Below are 13,241 nucleotides of genomic sequence, written 5' to 3' on the forward strand. Positions count from 1 at the left end.
AGGTTGTGGGAACCAACAACGGCGCGTGGGACAAAATACAGTAGATATGTTCTTCCCAGCGCCAATCGAGAAGTTGAGAGGAAAGGAAATCGCAAGAATTGGTGGTGGTGGTGAGCAAGGAATAAAGATTGTTGAAGCTGGCTAGTGACCAGCGATGAGTGCGACTACTGAAAGAAGAATGTCGAGTAAGGGCGACGGTATCGAAGGACGGATTGGCAAGCAAGCATGTCGAGACCGAGTAGAAACGCCGTGGTCATGACACGGAGAGTTGCCGTAACGAAGAGTATGAGAGAGAGACGAGTGGGTGGAAGCTTTCTTCGGAACGAGGAGGAGGAGGATGAGGAGGATAGCCAGAAGAAGCGCGGGCATGGGCATGGGATGGGTGTGGGAAAGTGGGCAGGAAGGTGGGCGCGGGTCTCATTTTGCTTGGGATCCTTCCCAAAGGAAAAGCCGGTGGAACCACTGCGAGCCACCTGCAGAACATAAAGTTATAGCGCTCGCTGTGCAGACTGAGCTCACTAACAAGCTCCGATTACAGGGGTCTTTGGGGTTCGCGAACCTGAAGGTCTCTGACGGGAGCAGCCAAGAGGCAAAATTGGTGCCCACTCACCGCTGAGGTGCAGCGCATGACAGTGACCAGACGGCTATTGGCCGGCTCCAATGAGACTCTGAGAGCGGTTTGTTTCCGCATCATTTAGACGGGACTGTTTTCCATATTAATTGCCCTACCATGCATGCCCTGCATTTTCTGATGAGTGACATCAGGAAAATATTGAATGCCATGTTGCTCGAGTGAGCCACAGAACAGTTATTTTACCACGCTCCAGTCCAGTATAGATTACTCAGGACAGGTTTGTGCATAAAAGCATTGGAAATGTGCAGTTGAAGCTCAAGATTATAAACATGGTCGTCCCTCTTTTTTCCCTTGTGGCTGCTGTTAGCAGGAATTGGAGAAGACGGGAGGGCGGGACAGTCATGTATTGAAGCGCCAGTGTGATTACCTAACCCGCCACCTCCCAACGGCCCTGCCTCTGCCTTAGCACCTCCACAGATTAGTAGTTGGTGATTCAATCACACTCAAATACAGCAACGTTGAGGGCGTTATCGGACTTCGCATTGTGTTATTCTGGCTACCCGCTTTGATAATTATTGCTCCATAAATTTTGTCTCCTTTTTGTGCCTCCTGTGGCGTCTGCGCTCATATAAAAGCGTCCTTCGTGTCCACGAACACCCCCTCCATCACCCTGTCCATGACTGGGTAAGCGAGTCCCGGCCTTGAGCGACCAAGAGCGAGCGAGTCTGCCATCCATTCGTACACCTACTACAGGAATCGATACAAGTACGAAACGACCTGAGCTGGTGCAGGCTGGTACTCGTGCCAGTGCCAAACACTGAGTCGTGATATCGACGATATGTTCTGACCCGCACACAGAACGTTTTAGAGCCCGACCGAACCAAGTTTACCCCTCTGAGCTTCGAAGAGACAGGCATTCTTTTGCAAATCACCGTTTTGGTCTTCTCTGCGACTTGTATAACTAGTATTGCAGTATTAAATTTGTTTGCTGCCAACGAATTGTACAAGCTCCGACCCCTCGTTTGGCAGGACTTGCCCTTCGACTGTCGTGTCTGCCGTCGTTTAGAACAGAGCCTATACAATGTTCGATGGGTACGCTTTCCGTTTGCTTTGCATTTGGCCCGTCAGTTGCCAATCTAGCAGGTGTTGGTCCTGCAACTGCTTTCAACTGCCAGCAAGGCTGAGCAGCTTCTGACGGTGCCAACAACTCTTCCAATACCATCTGCGACCATGTCGAACTTTGCTATAATTGTGGCGATTCTCTCCATCGTTCTGGTGATCTACGTGCTAACGAGAAATGTTCGTTCACGCGCAGGTTCAACTCTCAACATGTCGCCAGATACTGTATCGTCGCAATTCCCAGACCGACCGATTCGGCCATTACCGAAGCGTCGACTGCGCGAGAAGCTCTCACCAGGGGCCGTAGAGACAATAGCGTATCCTCCTTCAACTCACGAAACGACGCCTCTCTTTTATTACCCACCATACAACTTCAGGGAAGACACGAGCCCGCCAAGGGCATGTTCTACAAGCCCATCTCAGCAAACTCGTCGAGCGGAGGAGGGCTGCAACTATACCCCTCGACGAAACGGACTGGGGCTGCCAGATGGCGACGATGAAGAGCCGGCTTTGCGAAGCACTCTTGTTACTGGATCACCCCCGGAGATCTTTACTCGTGGGACTCAGCGATCCTCGAAGCCAGATATTCCCGATCCGCAACCACCGCCTTCCGCAACGTCCTCTGTGGATGGTTATGATGTATTTGAAAACACGAACAATAAAAAGAAGCGGAAAATTCCTTCCCCTGGGGAGCTTTCTGTTAATGGTACCCAGGGCTCCAGTAATGAGATTGCCATTTCAGCTGGTGCAGGACATTCTCCTACCGACGAATCACACAACGACCGGGCGCCCTTCCACTCAGTCTCACATCCAACGACGGGCACTTTTTCATCCAACAATCAGGGGATATCAGGACCTGGGCGGGGCAGGCTTGGGCGTTCCAGGAATGGCAGAAGCCCGTTGCGAGCATTGTCTGATAGTAACAGTAATGCGTGGGCTGGGCGAGGGCCAAAGGCCACTCAGTGGACAACGGGCGGTACGTTCATCACTCTTCTACTTTTTCAAGCTCTGTTGCTGTGCCTCCAAACTCCTACACATGGATTCATCACTAGCGTTTGCATTCAACCGAGTTTCTGGACATGTTATGCCAATGTGCCTTTGGTTATGGAGAGGTTGTTCAGCCACGGGGGGTTCCTGCTCTGCCCTCCATAGCTTTCGGCTAACAGCATAAAACGGAACGGAGACTTGCTCACCATTTTCCATTTCTCTACCGGTGACAATTTGCACTGCCGCCTGGCTGATGGGATTCTCTCCCCCGCAGTCCGGCCTCGATCTCTGTTTCTTCCACAATTGCGCATCTTCCTTACAACGGGTTTCCAGCTGCTAACGCGAACTCAGAGCAAGAGGGCAGTGGTATAATATCAAATGCTATCGCAAACGCCGAGAAACTTCGACCCCAGGGACAGGAGAACGTGAGTCTACTTCAACAACACTCTATCGCAACAAGATCGACTCCAGCATCAACCCAGTTTACTTTCACCTGTGATTCCCAAGTCCCTGGCACGGTTCAGTGGCCCGGTGAGTACATGTTGCACAGTCGAGACTTTGATTTACTGACATAGCCGTTAGGCCACTCGAGCAAGCACAGCATGTCGACTCATGCCGGCCCTGGCTCCTTACCACCTGGCAGTGTTGCTCCTCACGATGGGTCTTCCGTGGCAGCTAGTCGAGGCTCCGGAAGTTCTCGTCGAGACAGCAAACGACGCCTAGACAGATCACTCGAAAGGGCTGCGCGGCGTCGTCGTCGAGAGGCGCGGCAGGATCCCACCAAAACAGCTGACGAATGGATTTGCGAATTTTGTGAATACGAAATGATATTTGGAGTGCCACCAAGAGCATTGATCCGACAATATGAGATGAAAGACCGCCGACGCCGACAGGAAGAAGCTGATCGCAAACGACTTCTCGAAAAGGCCAAGGAGAAAAGTCGGAAGGCCAGAAAGGGCGCCAAGAAACCTGCATCTCGGGGAGAGAATGCTGCCGCTCAGAACCTGCCTCAGGAGCCTAGCACATCTCTGGACATAAACCACAATCATTCGAATCAGTCAGGAGAGGACGAGAACCATTTCCCGAATTCCCCAGGAGATCGCACTGGGCCAGACATACCGACTGAGGTCCAGTCATCATAGTTTGCAAGCCTGATTCAGTGGAAGGGGTTCCTCCCAGCAATCGCGGTACTCCCTATTCTAGCCTTGATGATCGGGGTACGTCGGCGACCAACAGAGCTATGAAAGGGGATGTATACCTAGAAGATATCAGTGAACCTGGACACTGCGGTGTCTGGCATCTGAAAACGAGGCACTCCTGCTCTTGAAGATGAAGAAAGGGACAAAGCCCAATCTACGACAGGTTTCTTGCTTGCTGCTATTGGGGGAAGTGTGGATAACAAGAGACTGAGCTACTCGGTGGGGAGGCGGCTCAGTAACGACACGAAAGTGACATTTGGTTTAAGGATAGGTAGGCAGGAGGAATAGGTAGAATGTTGTAGCTTGGGCCACGACAAACAGCACTTGGGTTCAATCAATCAGACCAAAGTCATATTGCATGATAACAGGGCTATTCTAACTTACTCAACATTTCCTAACCACACATTGGTTGTCTGTTTCAACTTAAGAATATGCACAGACAACTACTGGTACATACTGCAAAATTGCATGAAAGCGACTCGGCTACGATTGAAACGTCCTAGTCAAGCTATGACGTCAGGAAGCTGTTCAGTTCAGCTGGAGATTTGAGGTGGGTTTTGATCTAGGATATGCGGAGATATGAGGGGCTTTATTATTAGCTTGCATCCCATCCATGAATGTCAAGAGTGGTTGAATTATGTTTGCAGTAGCATACTGTAAAGAATGCTCTATATACTGATGGGATGCATGCGCCCTGAGCAGTGGAGCGTATATTCTTCTACATTTGCTGGATGATTATGATTTACAGTCTTGCTTTTCTCCAGCTACCTACTAACCTACTAACCTAGTAGGTACTACTGTACAATTTGTCTCCCAGGTCCATCCGAATCCCGATGCAGAACAATGCCACTACCACGAAGATCAGTCCCTCAGTGGGTCAGGGTCAGTCTTCGAATGAGCCGGCGGCCGTGCCTCGTGCCTCAGGTCGAGCAACCAAGCAAGATTACAATAGTCCCCAGATTGTTTATTATGTTTATTCCGCCGAGCAATCTTTGTAGATCTCGGCAGGTGGAAACTGGAGGCCTGCCGAGACGGGACCTGATGAGGCACTGATCTACATTTTGAATTACTGATCTCCATGGATCTGTGCTGCAGCAGCAGATGGCACTACTGAAAACTGGAAAGTTGAGGCATTGTACAGTATTGGATGTGTGTACAACGACGACCACGTGTTGGTCGACGTGGGCTGCTGGGGAGGGAGTAACAGGAGGAGGCATCTATGACATAAATGGTCATCACCATTATCTTATTGGACCCTTGAGTTTCTGTTCAATGCAATGCAATGCGCCCTGGAAGATGGAACAACCGGAATAAAAAATTACATGCCAGAAACAGGGTGGGTCTGCTAATTGAGGCTAGTGTTAGTGGCTTCATACCTGTCGTCATCAGGTCGGGTCTTTAACAAGCATGGACTGGATGGAACCTCCCTCCTCCCTCGTCTCCGTCGGGTCCAGTCCTTGGAGTCTTCCTCAAACTTAGTACTTTTTTAGCTGCCCTAATCTCAGTCTCAACCCATCCCGTTTAATCCTGACGTATACACGACACAGCATCTCTTACTACGACTACCTTGACTCATATCTCAGCGTCATTGTTCACTAACCTCCGGAAATCCGTGGCCTTGATCTTGATGCAAGCCGTCTGTTGAGCTGAGCTGGCCTTGCGCCGCTTTCGATCTAGTCAAGCTTCATCCAGCCCATCATGTTTGGAGGCTCAAGGAGGCATCGTCCTCCCACTCAGGTGAGCCGTCTTCCTCCTCTGCGCAGTTCACTATTGCGGCTCTCATAAAACCGGTTTTGGCTTTTGGCTTTTGGCCCGCTACGGAGCCCGCCCTGGTAGGCAAAAGCCATTAACTTAAGCTCACCTATCGAGACTTGCCGCATTCGCTCATGTCTTTGATTATTGTCTTTGACCTTTATCCCTTGATGCTACGCCCCCCCTCTCGATCCAATTCTCTTTTCCTTTCCATCGCTTTCGCAATTACACGTCGTTGCTAACATGGCGCTCTCCTCTCAGCCGTTAACCCGGGAGACTGCCAATCCCAACGCTGCGACAGCCGCCGCCTCGGCCTTTCTAAGGCGTGAATCGACGCCATCTCTGTCATCGGCTGCTGCGGCTGCAGCTCTAAAAGCTCGACCTACAACCCCCACCAATGTGTCGCAGGTGCAATCGAAAAGAGTTGCGCGGAGGAGCGCTTCCGTCTCGTCTACAGGAAGTCGGGACAGGAGAAGTCGGGAACTACATCGATCGCCAAGCGCGAGTTCTATGACCGAACGGACCTTTCGATCGCCCTCGCCTTCGCCAGCACGAGTCGCTGCCCCGCAAGCCCAGGATGTTCCTCCAGTGCCCAAAATCCCCCAGCATGAGCACAACAAGACAAATCCGAAGAGCTCGACCCACAAACGAGCAACAAGCTTGCAAACGCAACATTTCCAAACTGCAAGCCAAAAGATGAAAAGCGGACAAGCTCAAGGTTCATGGTTTGGGGCAGCTACAGGGAACGATTTGTCTAACGTGCGTCGCGCCCCTGTGGCTGATAAACGGGCACCAGCAGATTTACGGCCAAGTAGTCCGAACTCTATCAATTTCTCGTATCCTCGCTCTATGACAGAGTCTCCAAGCCCATCAAGTAATGCCATGGTGTACGATCCCAATTCGAGACGGATGGTCCCTCAGACACAGCTTTTGATGATAGATCAGACTGTCCGTGATGCATCGGAGAAATCTGTTCGCAAGCAAAAGCATGATGGATCCAGAACTGGCACTCACTTGTCCAAGGGAACCGTCGGGAGACTCAAGGGCACTGCAGTCGAGCCAGCCTCACCACCACCAAAGGCAGTCGCAAGCCCACAAAGCCCTTCGATTACTTCTGCTGCTACAACGCAACAGCCTGGGCACCCAGAAGCTGAGCTCGAATCTGAGCTCGAATCGGATTCTGAGTCTGAGCCAGAGGCCAAGCGTGAGGCGAAGCCAGACTCCAACCTGTCAACTGGGCAAGCATTGATTCAACAAGAACAAGAGCCAGGTGTTGAGACTTCGAGACATCCTAGCCAGACTGTTGGAGTCCCACCAGCAGTAACAAAATCCGAAGCATCGGTTCGAAAGCGTCCTTCTGTAGTGCATGAAGACCCTGAACTAGAGGAGGAGGAACCACGGGCTGCTGTCCAGCCGGCGCCTACCAACGAATACCCAATGAATGGAGTAGATGCCATCCCTGTGAAATCAACCTCGCCACCTCAACATCCACCGGAAGCTGCACCAATCCCAGGTCCCAGTGAGACTGTGCGAAGAAGTCGCGTGCATTCTGAGAGTCCTGCGCATAGCCCTGCCCGTACAACCCATTTTGCCCCCAAGACCGATCAGCTACTCGTTAGGCATGAGCCGCCTCCAAGATCGTTGTCGCCACGAAAATCCGCACTTAAGTACTCAGGTCCTCGGGATGCATCTCCCTCAGAAGACGGCTCAGATGCGTCTGCTGCCTGGTCAGGTATGGCTGGGCGCGAGGAGACAGAACTCTCGCGGAAGAAGAGCGTCAGGGTGAGCTTTGATGATGGAAACACGGCTGTTATAGGGGAGTCTATTCCATCTTCAGATACAGACTCACCACAAATAGCCAGCCCACAGTCAAGAAAGTCTTGGCATAGCATTATTGGGCGAAACAAAAGAGACTCAGTAACTTTGGACGAAGACGAGACCATGACCCCTCGTCCTGCTCTCCCCTCTTTTGGGAGTATTCGCGAGAAGAAGGTCAGGGAGCCTGAAGAGCGGCCTTTGGTTCGACCTATGGAGAGATCGGCTTCACCTCCAGCTACAGATTCGTTGCCTTCAGAATCGAGTCACAAAGCTCCTGCCCAAGGATTGGCGCAGTCAAGTGATCTGGCTATTGGGTCGGTCTTGGCACAGGAACAGGCCTCTCGCAACGAAGCTAATACTTCCAGATACCGGGAACCACTGCCCCCCGTGGTCACTTCTGTTGACGGCCAAGGGTATATAAGCAATAGTGACCTGAGCTCTGATGAATCCGAATCAGTGGTTATGCCCAGATCTCAGGCTTCTGTCGACCCTGTGTCCGAGACTCAAACAACTATTAGCAACCCTGCCAGCCCCTATGAGAGTAGTTCGGCGAAGTCTAGTCCAAGCGACAACATACCAACCATTTCGATAATACAACCTAGTCCTCGAATTCCCGATGAGAATCAGGCAGAGTCACCGCAAGACTTCTTCGATGTTCCCGGGGGCTTCCCAGCTGGTCCCACTGATGCTTCAGGTGAGCAGGCTATTTCCGAGGACGCCAAGGTATCCTCATCAGAACCTCGCTCAAGTCAATCACCAAAAGGTGCTGATCAGCCCGCACCGATTGCAACTCGTCGATCCTTCGATTCCACCAGTGCTGTGTCTTCAAGCTCTCAGATGCATGACATCCAGGAAGAGCCGGAAGAGTCAGATGGGAGCAGCATTTATAGTGATGCTTATGAGGATCTCTCTGACATGGAAGGCGATGGTTTCTTGTCCCTTGACGCTGTAGTCGACAGCCCCGTCGAATCAGCATTCTCCCAGAAAGTATTTGAGAAGGCCATTGCAAAATCCAAGGAAACCAATGCGTCTCAGCAGTCCACTGCTAAGACTCCGTCTCAGAAGCCTCTTCGAACACCGAGTGACTGGGAAACGGCGAAGGCTTATTGGAGAAGTTTGAGCCCCAAGGACAGACGCCAGCTCGAGAAGGAGGCCATGGAGGAGTCTGACGAGGAGGATACTCCAGCAGAAGCAGTTAGACGCTCGAAACCCAAGACAAAGACTCAAGCGAAACAAAAGCAGAAACTTGCTGAAGAGCCTATACGAGAACCCCTGGAGACTTCCGAAAATGCGTCTGTCTCAGAAAAGCTTCGCAGTTCAACTAGAATCTACCAAATCCAACCAGGTACTAGTTGGCCTCGTGATGAGGTTGAGAAGCCTCTTGTTAAGGCACCTGTTACAGAGAAAGCAAAGCAGAATGGAGGTGCCAAGCTGCGAAAGTCTTTGCGGGCTAGTGAAGCTACAACAGTCGGTCATTCTGAGCCAGCTCAAACCGGAGGAATGCGCAAATCTATGAGATCCGGCGCTGCTCCTTCGAGCCCCCAAAACTCGCACGATGGGCATTTACGCAAGTCCCTTCGTCAAGAGCCTGAGACTACTGCCGGTGTTGCGATGCGCAAGTCACTTAGGGCCAATGGACCGTCGGCTAATGGGCACAATACTGCTCCTACTCAGAGGAATGGTGGTCGGCCAACGTCTTATCAGCCAGCGACCACGTCGGAAGCGGTCAAATCGCAGCGTCGAGCGCATTCCGAAGACAGGGGCCCTACTATGCGATCTACTACGAGGCCAACCCTTACACGCCGAGGGTCTGACTCAAGCGAAAGCAGCTTCCGACGTGCAAAGGCTGGCGGCGGAGAAGGCTTCGGCTTCCGTAAGACAATGAGAGGAAGTACACGGGAACCGGCGGCAGCACCTCCCCCAGAAAGCGCGAGGGGCAGCAGCCGATTCAGCCTTCGGTCTCTGTCACCTACTGGATCAGCCTTTCGCCGCAATTCGAACACTAGCTCTCCTCCTCCAGTTATGATGGGTGGTCGTATGCGTCAGTCACTACGTAATGAGTCCAATGATGCAAGTTCCTCTCGCATGCGGGTTTCTGGATTTGGCCGTTCGTCCAAGGGGAAGAAATCCAAGAGCGGCAGCCGCTTCGACGATTCGAGTGATGAGGATGAGGGCCGCCCAGCCTTCAGAAGTCGTTTCGTTGACTCAAGTGACGAGGATACTCCTTCACCACTCCCCAAGCAGAAGCGTGTACCTAAAACAATGCGCAGTTCTGCTTCGGACAATGCTGCTGCCGCAGCTATGGGAGTCCCGCCTGCTCGTGCAGGTGTCCAAGATTCTCCTGACCTTCCTGATAGCGATGATGAGGAAGAGCAACCTCGGGAGAATCTTGCTTCCAACGGGACGGCTATCGCAGTTCCTCGGGCAACATTGAATCGAAGCGGTTCGGGGCGAGACGCAATTGCGCCGCAGGCCAACAGCGTCGAGATAACAGGTGGTCGACCAGGTCACAAACGACGTGGCAGTTTCATGTCGTCCATTTTGCGTCGCAAGAAGGATCCTGCTGACAAGATCTCTCGAAGCACGAGTGAAAGCGCATCGCGTCGGGACACGCACCTGGAACGAGGCCCTCAGCGACTGGCTTTCATTCGAAGCAATAGTGAGAGCCAGGCACATAGCTCGCGTCTACACAAACGCGGAGCAAACTGGCCTCTCCAGGACCATCAGAACACTCATGAAGAGGAGGATCAGTTCGACGACGGCTCTCAAAATACATATGTCGTTGATGAGGAGAAGCGCCCTTCCACCGCTGGCGGTCTGGGTCCTTCTCCATCCTCCCCAACAACAAAGACGGGCTTCCTCAAACGTCGAAGTACTTCCCACAGCCAAATTGGTGCTGCCAACCACGGCGTCTCAGCTTCAATCGACGGCTCAGAGGTCGGCACGCCCAAGAAGAAGAAGTTTGGGACACTGCGCAGGATGTTCAAGCTTGATGATTAGTGACGTCTCATGTTGGCTTTCCGCGGGTGCCATTTTCTTCGTACCATGAATCATGCTTTGTTATATTATACATCAAACTTATTCCTCCCCTTTTGAGAAACTGAACACACTCACTCAATCACCGCTTTCTTCACAAAGCGGATTCTCATTCCGTCCCCTATTACAACACGTCATCGATTTTTGGTATAAGTAACGGATTGGACGGCTTACCCTGAGGAACTGGTTAAGTCGGTTGGACAAAACACACGGTGCAAACCTTGGATTACAAAAAGATGAAGAGTAATATCTAGTAGCTATTTTTTCCTAGGTTTCTCAGTTTTATGGCTGTAGTATTAGATACCAGTATTATTAACATCAGCATTAACACTTGGAAATATTTCCTTCAGGCGTAAGGTGACGCGATTCCCAAAATACAATTCCTTAGGTACTCCGGACTTTAGTACTTGCTTTGCCAATTGCGAACGTCGCGCCACAATTTGGCGTATTTCATATAATAACTCTAAGTATGTAGCATAAACCTAGGGTAGAGTATACAGTATTATGAAGTATAATGATTAAACTTTTACTCAAGGATGGATAATGAACAGGTTCCTAATAGTAGAAGAACAGAAATTAATGTCATAAGACAATTCCCATTGTCGTGTTTTATATGATTCCTTCGTTTCCTCGATCAAATATGTCAGGAATTTGGAGGCTCCAGGACAATAGCATGTACTCAAAACGTTGTTTTCGACAAGTCCTGAACAGCATCTGCAGTACCTTACTTTTAGTTACCTTATCTAATTGGTATCAACCAAATTCCCGTTCATTTCCTACGTGAGATAGACCCTTAAGCCCGTCTTGAGCTTTGCCATCAACGCCCGACCCCCTGGTTCGATCATGGTATGAAGAATCATACGTGCCACTCTCAAGCTTTCACTTCTGAGCCAATAGTCCTTCGTCATATGGCAAGAATCTGGGATATATATCAAATAACCATGCGGGTTGCGGATGATTTGATGCATTCGTTCAACACTCCGTGATAATGCACCTAAAGCCCTACGGAGAAAGAAGCATTTTGCTTAATATGTGAGCTAGGCCCTTGTTTATAAATGGTGTACATAGCCGTGGTGAGACCTTACCACGACACAGAATAACGCTGGCATAGTGGATTTTAGGAATACAAAGAATATTTTAGTTTCTGGATCGCGGCCTATCACCGCTTCGTGCCTTTTCCCGTTCAAGCAGTAGTGTCAGCTGGCTTTTTGTGCGTCCTAGGGGTACACTAGCTGTTGTAGTAGGAGGAGTTGGGGTGAAACGAGCATCGAGGATAGAGGGCTGTGGTGGTACAACGGGTATGGTGTGATGTTCAAGCCGTGAATGATCGATAGTACTCAAGTCCGACGTGGATCCAAACCCAGATTGATCGAGAATTGTGCCAGTCACCGCAACATTGGATGTCGATGAGGTGGCTTCTGTAAAGAGTCCAGGTGCTCGAATGTTGTTGTGCGGTTTTGGTTGATCATATCCGCCATGGGAATGGGATCGTGACATAGGGGGGGTTTCCTGACTTCTTCCACTTTCAAGCGATCCCACTCCGATAGTCGACCTTGAAGAAGCCCCTGACCCTCTTCGCTGTCCGTGGTTCGCCAGGTTTATGAGAGAACGAGCTTGGGGGAGTACGCCTTTCTCTCGATGAATGCTTCGAGGTCGATCTTTTGGGGGTGATGGCTGGGCTTCTTCTTCTATCACGTCCTTGACAACTTCGTTTCTGTATGTAACTGGCCGAACAGGAACTGCTGGTTGCTTTCCTCGTGCCTTATCGCTCATCGGATATGTGCGACCTTCCCTTGCCATTCCATTCATGTCCCTAGAGGCTGGCTGGTCGTGTTCCACGTTTGTGCGAGCAATGTGAAGTACGGGCCGCTGCAGCGTGCCATTCCTTGGCCCGCTTGACTTTCTAGCCCCGGCCTCTCGAACAGCCGGTTCCGCGCTTGATGACGATTTGCTTAGCTGAGTGGTTTTCTTACTCGTGACGGGAGACGAGAGGGTGAGATTTTGAGGGGGCGCAACGGTCATTTTCTTCTTCGGCGCATCCGTTACATACACGGGCGCCTCAGACACTGTCGCGGCTGTGCTCCCTGAAGAAGGAATGTCGTCCTCATCAGCGGATTCATGGGGTGATACAAAACGAGCGGTTGGCCGAGGCCCTGATGATGACGGCCCTCGGGCTTTTTTCAAGATTGGGTGGGCGGGTGGCGGCTTTGAGGCACTTGAAGATAATGTCCTTAACGTTGAGTCGGTGGATTTTGAAGGGCGAGACCCTTGGGTTTGTGTCAGTGATGGGGCTGCCTGAGATTCAGCGGCTTCTAGAATCTGTTTGATCAGGGGTGGTATCTAGGTAGATTGTGTTAGTTGTCGACGGATGTCACTGTGAGAAGAACAGCCTCAATGGCACATACATCGTGTCCTTCCCATCGATTTGGCGGTCCCTTGAGGGGGACAAAGGTTGGTCCAACCGAGATCTCCTCGTAGAGTTTTGCCAAGGCACTACCCTTGAGAAACCTGCGATCACTTCCCCAGACATGCCACCAAAAGTTTTCAAGTCGGCAAGCAGTCGGATCCTTGAGCTTCTTATATGTGGTCGTATACACTAGGAAAGCATGAGTGGTATTCAATGGCTAAGGGAAGATTAGAAATTTACCATGCCAGTACTCCCAAACCTTGTCAGGGGGGACCAAAGGAAAATCAGCAACCTCCTTGTATATGTTTTTGGAATTGATGACAATGCCCTTCGGCAGTATCATAGGCAT

The 13,241-nt window shown here is 51.0% G+C and overlaps 3 protein-coding genes across 3 annotated transcripts; 2 read left to right on the plus strand and 1 right to left on the minus strand.

Annotated features, from left to right (window-relative positions):
- Nucleotides 1-1,804: 1,804 nt before the first annotated feature.
- On the plus strand, nucleotides 1,805-3,822 carry FPRO_09473 (uncharacterized protein; the record flags this gene model as incomplete). The annotated part of the gene is made up of 3 exons (XM_031232869.1): nucleotides 1,805-2,669; nucleotides 3,032-3,211; nucleotides 3,263-3,822. 3 exons carry the CDS (start codon nucleotides 1,805-1,807, stop codon nucleotides 3,820-3,822), a joined length of 1,605 nt encoding a protein of 534 aa, XP_031082763.1.
- Nucleotides 3,823-5,874: 2,052 nt separating this feature from the next.
- FPRO_09474 (uncharacterized protein) lies at nucleotides 5,875-10,449 on the plus strand (the record flags this gene model as incomplete). Its single annotated transcript, XM_031232870.1, has 1 exon — nucleotides 5,875-10,449. The coding sequence occupies one exon, from the start codon at nucleotides 5,875-5,877 to the stop codon at nucleotides 10,447-10,449; it is 4,575 nt and encodes a 1,524-aa protein (XP_031082764.1).
- A 1,173-nt stretch (nucleotides 10,450-11,622) lies between these two features.
- FPRO_09475 (uncharacterized protein) lies at nucleotides 11,623-13,241 on the minus strand (the record flags this gene model as incomplete). The annotated part of the gene is made up of 3 exons (XM_031232871.1): nucleotides 11,623-12,825; nucleotides 12,891-13,081; nucleotides 13,133-13,241. The coding sequence occupies 3 exons, from the start codon at nucleotides 13,239-13,241 to the stop codon at nucleotides 11,623-11,625; spliced, it is 1,503 nt and encodes a 500-aa protein (XP_031082765.1).

Source organism: Fusarium proliferatum, assembly GCF_900067095.1.
Source record: "Fusarium proliferatum ET1 genome assembly, contig: FPRO_scaffold006, whole genome shotgun sequence".
NCBI lineage: Eukaryota > Fungi > Ascomycota > Sordariomycetes > Hypocreales > Nectriaceae > Fusarium > Fusarium proliferatum.